General features: G+C 37.3%; 1 protein-coding gene across 3 annotated transcripts in view; it reads right to left on the reverse strand.

The window, feature by feature from the left end:
* Positions 1 to 2,215: 2,215 nt before the first annotated feature.
* The window catches only part of exoc2 (exocyst complex component 2), a 246,433-nt gene continuing 228,857 nt past the window's right edge, over positions 2,216 to 19,791 (reverse strand). For all 3 annotated transcript variants that reach the window (XM_073024195.1, XM_073024194.1, XM_073024196.1), the window contains exons 24-28: positions 14,083 to 14,138; positions 12,834 to 12,956; positions 7,169 to 7,230; positions 6,230 to 6,289; positions 2,216 to 3,697 (exon numbers count right to left, since the gene is read on the reverse strand). In XM_073024195.1, coding sequence (XP_072880296.1) covers positions 3,604 to 3,697; positions 6,230 to 6,289; positions 7,169 to 7,230; positions 12,834 to 12,956; positions 14,083 to 14,138 — 395 coding nt within the window. In that variant the 3' untranslated portion in view covers positions 2,216 to 3,603. The remainder of the gene's footprint in view (positions 3,698 to 6,229; positions 6,290 to 7,168; positions 7,231 to 12,833; positions 12,957 to 14,082; positions 14,139 to 19,791) is intronic.

Consider the following 19,791-nt stretch of genomic DNA (forward strand, 5'->3'; position numbering starts at 1 on the left):
CTACTTTGTTGAAAAACTGTAGTTTGAACACATTCCCACAGCACTCCAGGTCAAATAGGCCTCAATGGAGAACATGCAGATGCCAGTGTTACTTTGCACTTGTTACTCTCCTCTTTCATTTAGGAAGAGGTAACTCTTTTGGATCATCTGCTCAGGGGTAATCTATGTGAGGGATTGAAGATAGGTTACATTGTATAATTTGCATCACTGTTGTGCTAATGGAGAGAATGAATTTTTATGGTAGTGGTGATGTCAATTAAGTGGGCTGCTCTGTTCTGGAAGGTTAAGATATTTATTTGAGACTGCACTCATCCAGGTAAACACAGAGAAATCCATCATACTCCTGAGCTGTGCTGTGCTGATGATGAAAAAGCACAAGTATCAGGAGTTGAGAAACTCACTAGAGGATGGATACCTAGTCTCTTACAAACTAAAATCACAGAACAACTGGAGCAGCTCTTTGTCCTTTTGCTCCACTGCATGGGTTCCCAACCTTTTTTATGTCATGGACCCTAGGCTGGGAACCCCTGCTCTACTCTATCATTCAACATGGTCATGGTATATCAACCATCATCCAAATTCAGTACCTTGTTCCTGTTTTCTCCCCATGTTTTTGTGACTGTTTTAGGCTTTAGTATGATTTCTAGTTCTATATTGGAATAACCTATATCATTTAGACTCAGCTGTCTTCTGTGGTAGAAATCCCACAGAATCATCACTTATTAGGTGAAGAAATTTCATCCATGCCAGTCCTAGATGCCTTTTTCATACCTCTAGGCTACAGTTACTAGTTCTGGTCCTCCCCACCACTGGATGTATCCTTGCTGGATTTAGTCTGTCTAGTCCCATCAGAATTTTTAGTTGTTTCCACAAAGATCTTCTCATTCTTCTAATCTCTAGTTAATATAAGCCTAATCATCATAAACTTTCTTCATCTGCAAGTCCTCTGTGCCCAAGATTCAGTGTGCTGAACCTCTATTGTAATCACCGTATTTGTGCAACTGATGTAATTGAATTTTTGGTCAATGGTGACTCTTATAAAATTGATGGCCTGGGATGTATTGAAGTAATACCATTGAGTATCAAGGGCAGGTGGTGAGACAGAAGTTTTGTAGATCTTTCTGATGCATAAACTGCTTCATGGAGTTGTAAATGAAGTTGAACATTATAGGATAATCAGTTAGGATTGCCACATCTGGCATTTTTATGTGAAAACAATGTCCAAGGACTATTGATTTCCAAGAACAACCATCTGTCACATGCAGAGCATGATGGGGTATCAAGAGTTCTCTTCCCCCTGATATGACTTGACATCAGTTTTACTACGGCTTCTTGAAGCCATACTTAGTCAAATGCAGTACTGGTGTTGGATGTATTCGACTTCCACCTCATTCTGGACTTCAGCTGCTTGGCCCATGTTGGACCATTTTGAAATAACTTCTAAAACAAAGTGCTTCTGCCAACAAACAAACTGAGCTTTAGCAAGCAGATTACTGATGAGTAAATGTTTCTTGAAATCAATCTCTAGATCTCCTATCATTTTGAAGATGATTGAAAGTAGACTGACTGGATGGTAATTTCCTGCATTGGATTTATTTATTTTTGTGAGCCAAACATACTTGAGTTATTTTTTGACATTGTTGGGTGGATACAATGTTATAGCTGGATTCAGAACAACTTAACTACATGTGCTGTGCTCCAGTTTATATTAGATACTGTGGATCTGCATTAACTTGATTACTCGTCCCTCAGTATCCACCCCCGTAATTTTTATACATCTGGCAGACTTTACCCAGGTGCAAAAAGTTACAAGTAAAGCAACATCATTCACTCCAAGATTAAAAGCTGCTATCAAGATAATCTGTGGGTGTGCAGAGCATTTGTGCTCTCTATACTTCATCAATGTGAAACCTGAATTCTAGACAGTTGGGCTATGAAGCAGTTAGAAAGATTACACCAAAGGCATATATCATCATTGATGAAAATTAAGTGGTGAGGCAGAAAAATGAAGAACAAAGTGCTTCCACGTGCCAACATGAAGTGAAAGACAAACAAGTGCATCTCTGGCCAGCTCAGCAGGTCAGACAAATGGTTCTACAAACAGCTGATGACAGGTCCACGTCCGGAGTATTCTTAAGTGATGACTGAAGAGATTATAGTTAACTTTGTGGAAACGTATCCATTAAAGACAAAAAAAAGCCTTGAAACCACTGTGAATGATACCACCACATACTTTAATCTAATGTTAGCAGCACAAACTAATTCCATAACAGACTTTGTCAATAAAATTGATGGCTTTCAATATAAACTGCACATTGATTTAGCATTGCTTATGGGGCAGACTCAATGGACCAAATGGTCTAATTCTGCTCCTATGTCTTATGGAAACATTAATGGCTGGAAAATTTTCCATGATTACTTTTATTCCACACATTAACTGTTAGTTAGGTTATGATTCTGTTTCCAAAATTTATACAATATACAGCACAGAGAGCAAATCTGTCCCCTGTATTGATGTCGGGTCGCAGACTGAAAATTATCCATTTTAATTTGTTCCCCAAACTTTCTCTTTTGTCTTTTTAATCATTTTACTTCCTTTCTTTTCAAAATCTTTACCTAGCTTTTTAAAGTAATGGCATTATTAGATTTGCTTTTATCTTTGCCTATGGTGGAGCAGGACATGTTTTGGCACAAATGTTTTTGGCATTTCTCTAGCAAATTCTCCAGCAACTGAAGTCAAAGCTAAGTAGGTACAGCTTTTCCTTACATTGCTTCGAAGGCCTATTATAATTTTAAAGACCAAATTAAACAAAATTGCAGCATTAAATCTGTTATCACTATGAGATATTCCCATTTAATGCTTGATCACGGATGAGACTTTGATCATATCACTTCTTATAGGGCCCTGACTGTAATAAATTACAGCCTTAAAATTATAATACTGCTGGATGATGTCTGACTTTGTTTCACTGCTGTGGCAATTTCAGGAATTAAAAAATATATGTCCCAAGCTTTGAAATAGAATTAAGTTGCTGTACTGTATTTATTTACTTGCAATACATAAATAACAATTAATTATTCCAGATTTGGAACATGCCCTTCTGGTACATATCCTCAAACTTTCACAAGTTAGTGGTAAATACACTGCAATTATGTATTTTGCATGAAATGTCATGGTGTTCTTAATTCTTGCTTCTTAATTGAATGCTGGGAAGGAAATGCACAAAAACTGTGTACTTAGGTACATCACTTAACATTTCTGAAGAATAACGTTTACATGAAAAACTGAGTTTAAAGTGAATCCTTTTTTAATATCTTTTTCCTTACGAAATATGACATGCAACTTGAAATGTATTTAAAGATTTTACAAATAGGGTTAGAGCACCAGGTGCTACCAAGTTAAATTACTAACATAAGCTTCTACTTTGCTAAATGCGCTTGACAAACATCAATAAAACAACAGTATGCTTTGATTTTCAGCTTTTTTAAGAAATAATTTCGAGGCTTAGCAGGCACATACTTAGAGTACAGCTTTCAAAAACTTCTCAAGCTATGCTACTTAGTTTCATATTAGGTATTTGATTCCCTTGGATATTGTCATCATTATGTCTTCACCATGCTTCGTGAGGAAGGTCGAAAGCAAGTGAGTTGTAAGTGCATGCTGCTCTTGAATTTGTTCAGGAGCTCTTCAAGTAACCTAAAATGAAAAGGCATTTAGTGTGTATTCCACACCCAACCATGGCACTACATTTTATTTTCATGAAATGTTCTAATAGACAGACAATTATCATTAACTTATTAAAAGTAATTAATGTTGACAATGGATATTTTAATCAATTAGTCTTTCAGTTTAATTGACAATTATTGCAGCCATTTGATGCAAGTTTTCCTCCATTTCTAATGCTTATCATTCACTGGAAGAAATTATGAAGGATAATCTATCAGCATTTGGATAGTGTGATTAGGAGGAGTCAGCATGTCTTGTGCATGGTAAGTTGTGCTTGATAAATCTTTAAGTTTTTTGAAGGAGTACGAGTAGATGAGGGTAGGGCTGTGGATATTGCCTATTGGAGTTTAGCGAGGCCTTCATCAGAGGCCCATATGGTAGTTGTGTCTAGAAAGTTAGGTAGAGCTGGTTATGTGTACTCCAAATGGCTCAGAAGTGGGAGGCAGACTATGGTGGTTGAAGGTTTTATTCCTCAGAATGGAAGCCACTGACCAGTAGGTTTGGGTTTTTGAAATCCTTGATATTCATTCTTTATATATAAATGATTTGGATGTGAATGCACAGTACAAGGCCTGATCACTAAGCTTGCAGATGACACAAAATTAAGAGGTGGAACTGACAGTAAAGAATGTTGTAAATTATGTGGGATTGTGATCAGTTAAGGAAGTGGGCTGAAGAGTAGCAGATGTATTTCAATACTGGTAATTGTGAGGTGATGCATTTTGGAGTGTCACACCAGCACAGCACATGTATTGTGAATGGTAAGGCAGTAGGGTCCGTAATGGAACAGAAGGATATAGGAATAGAAGTGGTGTCGAAGGTAGACAGGGTAGTGAACAAGGTATTTAGTAGGTTGGTATTCATAAATCAGGGCACTGGATTTATGAGTTGGGACATTATGTTATAGCTGTAACAAGTCACTGGAGAGGCCGCACTTAGTCTACTGTGTACAGTTGTGATCAGCCTGTTATAGTAAAGGCATGGTTAAACTGGGAATAGTGCAGGAAAGATTTACGAGGATGTTGCTAGTATTAATGGGCCTGAGTTATAGGGAGAAGTTGGTGGGCTAAGTCTTTATGTAATGTAGGAGAATGAGGGGCAACTTTATAGAAAGGCATAAAATTATGAGAAGCATAGACTAGGTGAATGTTAACAGTCTTCTTCCCAAGGAAGGGGAATCCAAAACTAGGAGCATTGGTTTAGGGGTGGGTGGAGGAGAAGAATTAAAAGAGATTTAAGAAGTAACATTTTCATGCAGAGGTTGGTGAAAATGTGGACTGATCTGTCCGAGGAAGTGACTGATTCAGGTAAAAAGGCATAATTTAAAATGCACATAGAGGGCTGAGGCTTAGAAGGAAATGGGCCAAATATAGGATACTGGGACCAACTGGGTGGGTATCATGGCTGGCATGTTCTGGTTAGGCCAAAGGGCCTGTATTTGTGCTGAATTGCTCTGTAACCAGACAAATGTTGAAAAAGTAATCATCAACTCTAAAGTATAACTACTGTAATAAATAATTAATCATCGAGTGTGTTGTTTCTTATTCAATGATGCTAGTACCCACTACAAAATGAAGTTTGCTTATCCAAACGGCACTTCTCCCATTTTTCGGTATTTTTTAATCAGCTACCTTTTGATAACTCAGTTAAAATCCAGTCATTGTGATTATAGTTTGGTGAGCAAATTTGTAAAGAGTTTTCATTTAATTTTTCTTTCAAAGTTAACTGATAGAAAATCTTCTGGAAATGGCAAGACAAAGGGAGTTTTGCAAGAAGTAACCTGGCATTTGTAGCTTCAAGTTCTGAGGTCTGTTTTATGAAACATCTTGTAACCTAACCAGTCACTGATAGTGTTCTTGGCTGTCCGAAACAAAACTTGCATGGTTGGGAAATGCATTTTGAATTTTGCTTTAATGGGAACATTCTATTTGAGTCATTATAAAGCTATCAGTTAGTTACCTCAAGTTGCTGGACAAAGAGAGTGACACCAACAAACACAGAGCTAAAGTGATTACAGACTTTCACTTTATTTTAGTGAAAGTTTTGGAACACACATTCTGTTCCCAGACTATGTAGGAAGAATATAGGAATATTATTGTTTCAGCTATAGATACTACTTTAGCTCAAAGTACATAATGAAAAACTTCTGATCCAGTGATTCAAAAGCAACTATTGATCAGCAACTGGCTCTTTCCTTCACCAATTTGATATGCAAACATTATCATTAACATGTATTAATCCTATTCATATAATTCTGCCCATATTCTCATGTTGGAATATATTATATAAATATATTTTATATATATATATATTTATATACACACACATACATATAGTTATTTGTTCAATTGTGTTAGAAATATCTACTTGCAATTAATTTTAAACCAAAAACAGACAGCAGTACATCACCACCATGATCACCAAGCACCAGTTGGCATTTATTTAAAATAAACCTCTTCAGCTCTTCAATAACAGTAATCACAGAATCTTCATGAAACTTACTTCTTATCTGCTCCATTGGGAAGTTGAGGTAATGCTTCAAGGGCCTGTTTAAAGCTAGAACTAAGAGAGAAAGCTAGATTTAAAAACAGGTAAATATTAAAATATATGGAACTGTTAATGTAGATTCAAAAGTTCATTTAATTGGGAACATTGGTGCCTACATGAATCAAGCAGCATTTGAGAAGATTAAATACTAATTTATTAAATTCTGCCTTTTACTAAAACAAAAAATATTGATACTTAGTCATTCTTACTGAATATCCACTATAAATCAGTTAAACAATTCCCTTACTTGTAACTGTATTTTTAAAATTTTTGAATTTATTATATTTTGAACAATGTGTAAGACAGGCAACTTTAGATACTGTGCATTTAGATAGAACTTCTATATTATTCAAAATCACTTCAACTCTCTTGAACAACTGATACTTTGGTGTAGTTATAAATAAAACTCTTACAGCAGCCCACAAATTCATTATACTCCTACAAATGGCCGCGTCAGAAGTATTTTCTTTACTTGTTTTTGACTGAAATGTGCAGTTCATTACACATTCAATAATTTTGTCAGAAAATGCCAGTGTTTCAACTTTTAAAATAACTTGGGGACGGCAGCTAGAATAACGCTATTACAGTGTCAGTGACACGGGTTTGATTCCGCCTCTGGCTGTAAGGAGCTTGTATGCTTTACACATGGCCACAAAGATTTCCCCTGGCTGCTCGTTTCCTCTTATATCCCCAAAGATGTATCTGGGTTAGTAGGTTAATTGGTCACATGGGTGTATTTGGACATTGTGGGTTCATTGGGTCAGAGGGCCTGTTACCATGCTGTACCACTAAATAAAATAAAAATGTATAATTAACTGAACTTTTTCAAAAACTCTCTATTGAAAGTTAAGTAATCAAATAGAGAAAAATAATACAACTGAAATTTATTCTTACATGCTGTCAGGAGTCAGGAATGAGGCAACAGCATCTCTAAGGGCACATATTTCCAGTTTGGCCTAAACAAAGAAAGACATCTTATAATTGTGATCAATATGCCTAAAAAACATAAGAAACAGAAGCAGGAGTAGGCCAAATGGCTCCACCACTGAATAAGATCATGATTAATTCTGCAACTCAACTTATTTGCTTGCATTGTCCAAAATTCTGTTAGTCTTGACCTCGAAGGTAATGGCAGAGCATTGAAACCCTTTTGCAGGAAAATAATTTTGAAGGGCGAAAGTTGGTTTTCAGCTAAGAGAAACTATTTCCCTTCTCAGTCCTAATGCTATCCTTTGGTCTGGCATAATACTTCTTGGTTTAAGAGTGCTCAATTGGAGGAAACTGCTTCTCAGCATCCATCACTAGAACGTAGCTCATCTCAATGAAATCACCTTTTCAATGAAATCATTCTTTTAAATGCTGGCAATCATTTGCTTTTTCACTTCTCTCAGGACACCATCTCTTCTGGTATCAATATATGCTGCATCGACTCTGGTACAAGTATATGCTTTAATCAACCAACAAGATGAGAACAAGTTCCTCATTCTTGTAATCGAACCACCTTGCAATAAAGTGCAACATTTACCTCGACTTCCAATTAAAATAGCTGCTGGAATGTCAAATGATAAAATTTACAGTTTTGAAAGGAATATATGACTTTCTAACTAAAAGGCCACTTAAGAATTGGAATTTTCAGCATTTTTGAGTATCATCTGATGGTGCACAAACCTTTACAAAATTTATCTGCATTCTTATCACACAATGCTTGACATACAACTTTAAAGTTCTTTGACTTCATTTTTAATTCACTCTGCTGGGAAATAAACTTACGTCCTTTCAGTCTAATCTACTTAAAACAGAAGGACTTATTTTATATCCCTTTGTTGCAAGCGTAAAGCTCCATGAAAGATCAAACTCTATATGGACATCTTATCAATTCACATATCACTGAAAAAAATTTGCATGCCATAAGTACTTCTGTTTTAAGTTGGCGCTACTGAACGCATGTGACAGCTCAGTGGCAGTTCAAAAGGTAAGAAATTCAATTAAAAACATTGCTAATAACACCCTTCCTCAAGTAAATTATCATCACAAGCGATGAAGAGGAGAGCGAAGCAAAGCAAATTTGAGGAATGGACCATGCTGGTATGTTGCAGAATTGACGCTGATGGAGTGAGCCATTTGGAGAGGAGATGTTAAGGCAAAAGAGCTTCAATGTCCGTACATCTGGCCCAGGTGTTGAGGTTGGATCACTTTGGACACCCAGCCAATGTGGAGAAATCACAAGTATCTTCAGGTTGGGCAGAGAAATCTGCACCCGGAGCAAGTTACTGGGCAGCATGGTCTTGGCCTGGAACCTTTCTCTGCAACAGTGCTGGGATCCTAGTGCAAGGAATGATACATTATTTGGATGACAATTTAAATGATATACTGGAAAGACAGAACGTTGGGATTGGAGGAGAGAGGCGATTTTGCTTGCTCTCCTATGATGATCACTCCTCTCTCTCAATGGTGCTAAAGCTATGATGACTGCTTCAAATGTTGTGCTCCATGCCCACTAATGTGATCAACTGATACTGAGACCTTGGGCCTACTCCAGGGTTCGGAACCAAGGACTCAGTTTGATTCAGAATGTTGTTACTTGCTTCTGCTGTTTGTATAATTTGTGGATTTTCCCCTTTCCCTGCGCATCAGGTTTTGGTATTTATATTATTTTTTAAATTGGGTTCTTCCGGATTTCTTGCTTTATGGCTGCCTGTAAGCAAACAAACCTCAAAGTTCTATAATTTATACATTCTTAGATAAATACATGTACTTTAAATCTTTGAAATCATTACTGGCTGTTATTGGTGGAGTGCAGATTTTAGCTAGGTTTTCCCAAAACAGAGATCTTGATATTAGCCGCAATATCAAACTTACTGCCCATTACACCACTGGCATTTAGGGCAGTAATGAAGGTCCTCCTTCTCTGGTGGTGTTCAGAGCTTCTATCATCATGTCAGTAGCTTCTTCTTGGTTTTCACGACTGCCAGTTATGTAAGTTCCAGATGGGGACTCAGGAATATTGTTGCACTCAGATTTAGAATGATTCTTCATAGCTGTTTCCATAACAACTTTGTTTTACTAGTCAGGGTAGCTAGCCCTGAGCTGAACCCCCAAACCTAGAGAACCATTGGATCACTCTTAGTGTGGCCTCTACACTTTGACCTGTATGGCATGGAAGACCCTACCGAGAGCAAAAGCATAAAGCCTGACTCCAGCCAACCTAGCTCTTGGGTCATTGAGGCACGCAGCCTTCAAACCATCACAAGATTATGGTCTCCTTGGAGGTGCAAAATCAAAGACTAATAAAATAGAGGGCACATTGGCCAGAACTGTTCATTAGTTCTACATGCCTAAAAAACAATGCAATAAGAATATTAATAGAATAACTGGGGAAAATTCAGCAATTTGGAATCAGCAAGCATAATCAAATGGAAAGCTGACCACCAATTTAAGTCTAATCAACTTATATTACAGGTTAACTGTACAAAGCTGCACTTGTGAAGATGTGTACATTCATTTACTTGTAAGGTTTTGAGAAAAATCAACAATTCCCCTACTTGATATAAAACAGGCATAAAGTAGAACAAGTGAAACAGGAAAATATTTTTGTTAACCAAAATAACATTAAAAAATTGTTATTCAATTTCTAATATCCAACTATGCCTTAATCACTGCCAAATTTATTCCTCTACTGAGATCAATAATAAAAAAATTAAAGCCATTATCATCTTTCAAGTTTCCAGATAAGCTATACAGTTGCAAGCAGGTTATTAAAAGTTTGAGTTTGAAACTCATATCCATATTAGATCTCAGATGTACTGCTAATTCAAACTGCAATTGGTAACTGCAAATATTATCAGATAATGACTTGCATTCTGTAATCACTACGAGTTAGACATCAAAGACAAAGGCAATTTGCTATATCTCACAGGCATATTCATTTCTAAATTCATGCCACATATGCAGCTTTGATACTGTTCAGTCTGCAAATCTCCAAACTATAACTGCACCTGACCTGTAAAACAGAAGATTGATGCCATGTGACAACAGATTGATGCTGTGTGGGGCAGCAATATAACAGCGACATACGAACAGTTGAGTGTTGGTTCAAATTAATTGCACCACCAACTGGATATCCAATAGTTATGACATCACTCCATATCTGTGACTGATCTATATTTTTAAAAAGATACTATGGTACTATTTCTGAATACATGCACAATACATTAACCTACAGGGGCAGTATACAACACATTTTCAAAGGGGCCTGAAAACAAGCAATGTGCGGCTCCCAGGTTTCTGTTAAATGAAACTATTTTTGAAGGGTTCTACCTGATATTTAGCTTACAAATTCTTGTGTGAAGATTCTGTTCATTTCATTCATTTATTTCAAACCCCATTTCCATATAATACAGGAACAAAATGATCAACTTTGCTGCTATTTTTGCTGAATTTAACACCTTTGCTCCAGATTTTCTTTTTGCAGAGTGACTGTCACTTTCAGTATGCTAGCCAAAACATGAGATATGATCAAATAAGTTTAATGCATAGTAATTTCAGTCATGAACTGCTTTACATTAAAACCACTGTTATAGTAAATTGGATGCCTTCTACTGACTTCTACAGGGGATTGAAGGGAGATTTTTATTATATTGCTGATAAACATTTACAAATATTAACAAGGACACTGTAAAAATATTGTGTACATTCTACTGGACATTTTCATTCACATAAGTTACCAGAAAGGGGGCTTGAATGAACATCTTGGTTTAACAATCATTTAAAAGACACTTCCTTCAGATTATCAATTATGGAGAATGCTACTAAAATGATGAAGTATTGAAGAATGAAACTACTAAAACAGTGTTGATACTAAGAATAAGGAACAGTTAAAAGACAAAACGAATCTGAGTATGGCACTGAATGCAGGACTTCCCTTAGTTACGTGACCATAATGGAATGACAGAAAACCATTATAAGACTCTAATCAACTAATTAAGAAGTTGTATCAATGGTTATTCTTTGGATTGGAGGTACCGCCATCTGAGAGCAGAGAAAACAGCTTGATCAACAACTCCCGACATCTATTGACATGGCAGAAAAGGGAATCCAATGAAATCAAGGCTTTGGTATCCAATCTTCCTGCTTTTTCCAAACAGGAGAAAACTAGGCTGCAAGTAAATTCAGTGCTTACAAAATAATTACAATTGTAAGAGAAGTGAATGGAGGATTTTATTTGGGAAAAGGGATGAGATGTAGAAAAATATTGCGTAATCTGAACAAAACATTTTTAAATAAAGAAATAGAATGGTACAAATATATTATGCCATAGGCTTCTGGAAGATTTTGTTTGTGATATCTATGTGCAAGTGCCTATATAATGGCTGCACCAGTGCATTTTAGCGAAAACTTTCCACCCCATTCAGCACAGAAGGAACTCCAACTTCATTTGGATCAACTGCACAGATTTTAAGGTTAGGGTTGGGAATGCACGTAACAGCTGACAATGTTAAATATTCAATGTTACTGCACTGAAAAGAAAATCAGCTCTAGGCTTCAAAATAGCTCTGTAACACTGGACAATAAAGATTTTGCTTCCAGAATACTTTTGGGTGCATCTTATGGATTTTGGGCTGCTGATCATGAAAATCACCATGAAATTTCCCTATAACGACCATTTTTTAAAAAAATCACCCTTATTTGTTATTTCAATTCATAATTCAAATCAGAATAACTGATGCCAAGATTAAGGAAGACATTGTTGTTGGTCCACAAATCAAACAGGTCATCAGTGCCAGGCAATTTGAAGAACTTCCGACTGTGATTGGAGAAAATTGCAAGGAAGGCATTCAAAGAAGTTGCTGAAAATTTTCTTGGCAACTTCAGAGCACCAAACTACATGCAGCTGGTTGACAACATGCTTCAAGTATATAAAACCATGAAGTGCAACATATCATTAAAGATTTGTTTTCTGTATTCCCATTTAGACTTCTTCCCTGCAAATCCTGGCTCTGTCAGTGATGAGCATAGTGAAACATGGACATGGTTGTCATGGAGAAACAGTATCAGGGCAACTGGAATCCATCGATGCTGGCTGAATATTGCTGGGCACAAGCGATAAGCCTCAGAGAGAGTACAAATGAAACCCAACAAAACATTTTTAGCAGCTGAACTATTGCAAAGCATCAGCACCATTATGAAATTAAACTCATTATATTCAAAAAATTTAATTTCTTGTTTTTCTAAATTCCTACCTGATACAAGTAGTCTGAAATTAAATGTGTGCAGCTTCAAGCAGTCTATCATAAACAAAAAAAATTCTGAGGAAGCCACACTTCCGAAAAAAATTTGTTGTTCAGTGTAATTTTAGAGATGAATTCAGATCACATTAATTTTATTTGCATACAACTTTTAAAATGTTTTTACAAAGGATTGTAAGAATGAATTACACAACTTCACTGCAACTTCTCCCATGTTTAAAAAAAAGTTTGTATCATTAATTACCACAACTAACCAGCGATTATATTTTCCTTCCAATGCAAATTAAAGACAAAATAGATATAAAAATTCAAACCTGTAATGCTCCATTTTTACTAAAGGATGATACGCACTGCATCAATCGGCTCATTTCTTCAGCAACAGCTTCTACAATCTGTGAAAGAACTCTCGGGACAAGTTCCTTCGAAATCGTAAACACCTATGTTTACCAGATAGATTGTGTTAACGGAGATGTGTGGTTATCTAATGTAGAAAAGATCTTTTCATAAAAAAATGAGCATATAAATGTAAAATTATTCCCATTACATAAAAAGACAGATATTCTTGTCATACCATCTCAAAATCTCATATGCTGTAATGTGATTACCATTATTTGTCTTCAAAGTATGAAGTCTGAGGTGATGAACCTTGGCAGTAAGGACAAATGGAGTAGTGTAGCAATTTGATTATTAATGTTAATTGAATAATTTGTATAGTAGTAGTGACATCTAGCCAAAAGATAAAAATACATATCCTTTAATTGTTGTGGCATCCACAATCATTTCACCACATTCAACTATTTCTCTAGGAACCATCAAAGGGTCAAAATGCCTATTTTCTAAAAGGTAGATTATTACTTCAGCATTCACGGCTCTTCTTATTTTGATTTTAGAATGTTTGACAGTAGGAAAGAGATGATGTACATAAATCCTGACTACAGACCACTGTCTGATGTTCCCTTGTTCCTCAGGCAAGGTTAGCACTGATATGAAACTACTCCAATATGGTCAGTGTGAAGGCAAATGAACTACATGGTATCTCTCCAATTGTAAATGTCTAAATCAGGGGTGTCAAACTCATTTTAGGTCACAGGCCGGATCGAGCAAAATGCAGCTTCATGCGGGCTGGATCAGTCGGACGTGTGCGAACGCAGCTTTCGTTGCCTCCGTTTTTTCAGCCTGCTCTCATGTGTCTCAGTCTCTGCTATAACTTCAAAGTGTTTCACTTTACAAATTCCGTTTCTTATGAAGAAGACTGCCGAATAAACACTAAAAACCCTGAAAACCTGGTACCTGAGTAAACTCAGCATTAGCCATATCATACGCCATAGGCACTTCGATTACTGGGGCCAGCTTTAATAGTAATTAGATATTATCTCGCGGGCCAAAGATAATTCCACCGTGGGCCTTGAGTTTGACATATATGGTCTAAATGATTCACATCATCGAAATGCAATGACACCAGTTTACAAGACATCTCCGAACTTGCTTCCACATAACTATTAAATACTTAGACCCAAGATGAAAACACAAATTTAACCATGAAAATTAAATTTAAAAGCTTACCTCTGCATGCACAGCTATGATATTAACTAAGGCTTCTTTTAAGTAAGTTCTGACACCTAGGGAAAATAATGAAAAAATGTTTAGTATAATACTACTAGCTATAATAGTTAATTAAATTATTTGATTATTTGTTAATCCCAAATAAAAGTGAGATTAAGGAGTAGAATTGCTTGAAATATTTATGAGGACAAACATCCTTTCCTGCTCATCTCTGTGCTCAAGGACAAGGCAAATAATTTCCATGTGGACCATTGGCAATGCCATCATCAAAGCATTACAATACACAGAAGCAAGTCTTAGCAAAGATGCTCCATATATACCGACTCAGAAAAGGAAGAACAAGTGGCAGTAGTAATTTTGACCAAGAACAGAAGCCGCTGTTTCACGTAAGTATATGAATGGCAGGAAGTCCCATTTGGTTCACCTATTTTCCTAGGTAGATGCATGATATAATTAATGATAATGGATTCCTAAATTGATCAAAACACTTAATTCAATGTAATTGTCTAATAATACTAATCTGTATCAGTTAGGTCACAAGAGAAAGACCTCAGTGATGGAAAAGTTATCATTTCATTGTTATAACTTGCTGCATTTTCTTTTTTAAAATAGCAAACACCATTAATGCAAATATTTTTATAGCTGTTTCTGGCTTCAACATATATACTTTCAAAGAAACAGAATTCAGGAAGCACTACATTTAGTCAAGTCATCAGCACCAGAAAATAAGTAATAAGTCTGATGCAATCATTTCTAGCATAATGCTTTAACATACACTTAGAATTTCCCTTCTTGCAGCCATAATACAATACAGCAATCATAAGATTTGTTGCAGCTGATTAACCGAATTACTGGTACTAAAAGTTTATGAATAATTTTATAAATAGTGTATCCTACAACAAAATGGAAGCAGAAAAAAATTGATAATGGCACATTTTTGTTCACAGATATCGAAGTCACAACAGGTGGTAGGGTTGAGAGCAAGGAAGGTGGTATCAGAAGTAGGACTGAAAGGAAGGACAGCAAGGGATAGGCTAACATACAAGGTGGGACTGATGGGCAGAAATGTGTTTACTTCAACACTAGGACATTATGGGTAAGGAGGATGAATTTAGAGCCGGGATTAATATATAGAAATTACCCTGTTGTTACCATTATAGGGATCTGGTTGCATGAGGGACTAGACTGGCAGATCAACACTCCTGGATTTCAATGTTACGGGAACACATCTGTAAATAGATTATGGAAAGGTGCAGAAAAAACATGATTGCCATGGTAGGGGACTTAAACTTCCCTATTATTGATTAGAAATTTCTTATTAGAAAAGGATTAGATGGGGTGGGATTTCTTTAATGTACTCAAGAGGTGTTCTTAAAACAGTAAATGGAGAGTCTACCTAGAGGAAAAAACATACTGGACTTGCTTTTGGAAAATGAACCAGGCCAGGTGACAGTCCTGATAGTGGGTAAACATTTTGGGATTAGTAACCACAATGCTGCATTTTAAGATGGTTATGAAAATAAAATTGGATCTTGTGGGAAGGTATTAAATCGGGAGTGGGCACATTAAAGAGGAGCTAAGTGGCACTGATTGGGAGCAGCTGCAGTTTGACACTTGTACCAGCTGATTGGAGTTCAGGATTGGCATGATTGGATAAGGAGCAAAGACAAGGATGGGAAGGTAAAAGAACTTTGGGTAGCTCGAAGGGTCCGAAATTTTAAACCTTGAAGCTGTCCAGTTTAAGATGGCACTACTGAGCCCATGCGACAGCTTACTAATAGTTCCAAAGCAAAGAAATTTGATTAAAAACATTACTAATAACAATTTTAAAAAAAAGTAATGTCTGATAAATTATCACTGCAAGCAATGAAGAGGCTAGCAAAGGCAAATTCAAGAGATGTACCATGTTGGTGTGCTGAAAAATTGACACATTTGGAGCTGTGCTGGTTGGAGTGACTGATTCAGAGAGGAGAAGCCAAGGCAGAAGAGTTCCAATGCCTGGGTGCGAGGGTGGATCGCTCGAAGTGCCAAGTCAATTTGAAGTAGTCGAGAATGGCTTCTTCACCAGCAGAATCTAGGCCAAAGCGAATTGCTGGGTGGCATGTTCTAAACCCAGAGTGATGTACCGCAGCGGAGCCTGGGTCCTAACGCCAGGTACAATGCACTGCTTCGACAATTTAAATGTCAGCCCAGAAAGAATAGAAAGGGAGAATGTCAAGAATTGGGCAAGAATGGATTGCTCTAAGTGCTGAGCTAACTCGGAGAGGTTGAAAATGGCTTCTTCGGCAGCGAAATCTAGGCCCAAAGCGAATTTTGGGCTGCGTGTTCTAGGTGTGGAGCAATTCCCTGCAGCAAAACACGGGTCCAAATGCAAGGTATAATCCGCTGTTTGGACAATTTAAATGCTAGCTCAGATACACTGGGGGCTCCTCTCTCTCTCTGACACTGAGCATGTGAGGCTGTCCCCTTTGAATTTTACAACAATTGCCCCATTAATATGATGAACTGAATACAGAGGTTTTGGGCCTAATCTGCAGATTTGAATCCAAAGACTAAATCTGGTTCTGAATGTTGTTGCTCATTTCTATCGGTTGCATGATTTATGCTTTTTCTTTCTCTTTCTCCACGCATTGGAAGCTGGACTTCATTTAAAATTTTTTTTAATGGGCTTCTTGCTTTGTGGCTGCCTGTAAGCAGACAAATCTCAAGGTTGTACAATTTATACATTCTTTGATAATAAATGTACTTTGAATCTTTGAATTTAGTCAGGAAAAAAACAGGTTTAGGATGCTCTTCCAGAATATAAACATGGCAAGAAAATGCTCAAGCAAATGATTAGGAAGACCAAGACCAAGGAGATGGTGGTGGACTTTAGGAGATCTAGGCCTCATATGGAGCCAGTGATCATTAATGGAGAATGTGTGGAGCAGGTTAAGACCTACAAGTATCTGGGAGTACAGTTAGACGAGAAGCTAGACTGGACTGCCAACACAGATGCCTTGTGCAGGAAGGCACAGAGTCGACTGTACTTCCTTAGATGGTTGGCGTCATTCAATGTCTGTAGTGAGATGCTGAAGATGTTCTATAGGTCAGTTGTGGAGAGCGCCCTCTTCTTTGTGGTGGCGTGTTGGGGAGGAAGCATTAAGAAGAGGGACGCCTCACGTCTTAATAAGCTGGTAAGGAAGGCGGGCTCTGTCGTGGGCAAAGTACTGGAGAGTTTAACATCGGTAGCTGAGCGAAGGGCGCTGAGTAGGCTACGGTCAATTATGGAAAACTCTGAACATCCTCTACATAGTACCATCCAGAGACAGAGAAGCAGTTTCAGCGACAGGTTACTATCGATGCAATGCTCCTCAGACAGGATGAAGAGGTCATTACTCCCCAATGCCATTAGGCTTTACAATTCAACCGCCAGGACTTAAGAACTTTTTAAAAGCTATTATTAATGCTTTTTGAGATAGTGATTTAGATGCATATCATATTTTTTTACTGAGTTAAGTATTGTATGTAATTAGTTTTGCTACAACAAGTGTATGGGACATTGGAAAAAAAGTTGAATTTCCCCATGGGGATGAATAAAGTATCTATCTATCTATCTATCTGGCAAACAGCATTAAGGAGAATCCCAGGTGATTTTATTCTTAAGAAAAAAAAGGGTCAACTAAGGAGAGGGTAGGTCCACTTAACGATAAGGGATGGAATTTGTGTTTGGAGTCAGAGTAAGTAGCAGAGACATTAAATGAGTATTTTATATCATTATTTACTAAAGATAAGAATTTGTAAGATAGTCAATGCAGAGTGGAAGGAACAAAGAGGAATTGCAAAGTTAGCAACAGCATAGAAATGGACCCTTCAGCCCAGCTTGCCCATGTTGACCATTGTGTCCACATATCCCTCACTTATTGATCCAAAAGTTGTTTGAAAATTGTTACTGTACCTGTCTCAACTGGCAGCTCACCAGATTCAATAACAAAATGAATATTATGAAATGATTTTCTTTAAGTGTCAATCTAAATTTGGGTGGTTTTTGGATACATGTATCGTACATTTTATATATCTTTATTTATTTTGCTTTTATATACCATTAATTATTTCTACAATTAACAAAAGAGAGTTCGCCTGTCCCATGGGGCAATGGTGATACATTGCTGAACCACGAAATTGAGTTGACCCTGGAAGCAGCAGATGCTTTCTTTGCTCTGCATAACTCAGTTTCTAGCGAAGTTCATCTTAGGTGATAAGTTTAATGCAAATGGACACTGCATAAAAACCCAATCAAATGCACCATCCCAGCTTTCTTTTTGACAATTTCAGGACACAAAACATCCTTAATGTTAACTTTTTTGAGCAAAGATGCATAATGTCCTTCACACTACTCAAACAAACCCCAGAGCAACTTTGACCACTCCCAAAGTGTACATTACCAACTCTAAATGAGTGTGTAAATACAAGCACAAGAGTAACTATTGTCAACATCATCAGTGGAACAGATTAGGGAGTAAAAACTGACATTGTCCACACTTCTACCATGGCCCTGATCTCCCTAACAGTGAAAGTTGCTCTTCGGTCCAGGCCTCAAGTTTTCACACCAAATTATCAAATTCATTGACACACAGCTCCACTCAGTGACCTCTGGAACTTTAAAATCAACTCTGGTTCTGTGGTAACTCTTTAAGCAAAATTCTGGCTTCATTTCTATGGAAGGCAGCAACTCAAATGAAACAGCAACCTTCCCATCTATAGTGATTTTTAAGATTTTCAAACTGAAATTCTCTTAGACATGAACTTAACACATACTAATCTACAAAATTGAAGAATTCTCAAAGAAACTTGTAAAGAAAATGCCTTTAAGAACAGCATTATAAACTTGTTCCTTTTAGGCAGTTCCCTGGTTCAAGAATGACTTGTTTCTCCTTTGGTTTTGTGTCGAAAGAAGCACTTCTGCAGGCGGACATGATTTGGAATATACAATGGTTGGATGGTAGTTTGTACAGTGATCCAATCCTCCTCCCACGTACATAGGGCTCCTGTGTCCCCCTGATGCATGGCTCTAAAGTCCTCAATCATTTCCCATTGCTTGGAGCTATGTCTCAGTGAAAGCAAGCATCAATGATTAAATCTATCTGTTTATTTAGAGATACACCGTGGAACAGGCCCTTCTGGCTCAATGAGCCATACTAGCCTAATCACAAGACAATTTACAATGACCAATTAACCTACTAAATGGTATGACTTTAGACTGTGGGGGGAAACTAATGCACTCACCTGAAGGACGTACAAAATTCTTACAGAAGAAGTTGTAATTGAAGTCCAAGCTCCACCCTCCCCCACCGAGCTGTAATAGCGGTGTGCTAACTACTACGCTACAAGGTGTCCTCAATTATCTCTGACCGATGGAGAAAAGGGTTATTTAAAAACCTTGCTTAAAATTCATAGTCTACTGTTCTGCAGTTTTCCTTGCTCTTCTCCGTGTTTCTGTATCTTGGCTACCAACAACATGTAACACCCTGGGAAAGATTTCACTGCTAATGTAATGGTCTTTCTGTAGAAGCAGTACAGTCGGCTCTCCTTATCAGCGAGGGGTTGGTTCCGGGATCCCTCACGGATACCAAGAAACGCGGATGCTCAAGTCCCTTATTCAACCTGTCTCAATGTGGTGGACCTTAGGACCCAGCGGAACCCCAGACCTTATTTAACCTGTCTCAGTGC

This window comes from Hemitrygon akajei, chromosome 20 (genome assembly GCF_048418815.1).
Source record: "Hemitrygon akajei chromosome 20, sHemAka1.3, whole genome shotgun sequence".
Classification (NCBI taxonomy): Eukaryota; Metazoa; Chordata; class Chondrichthyes; order Myliobatiformes; family Dasyatidae; genus Hemitrygon; species Hemitrygon akajei.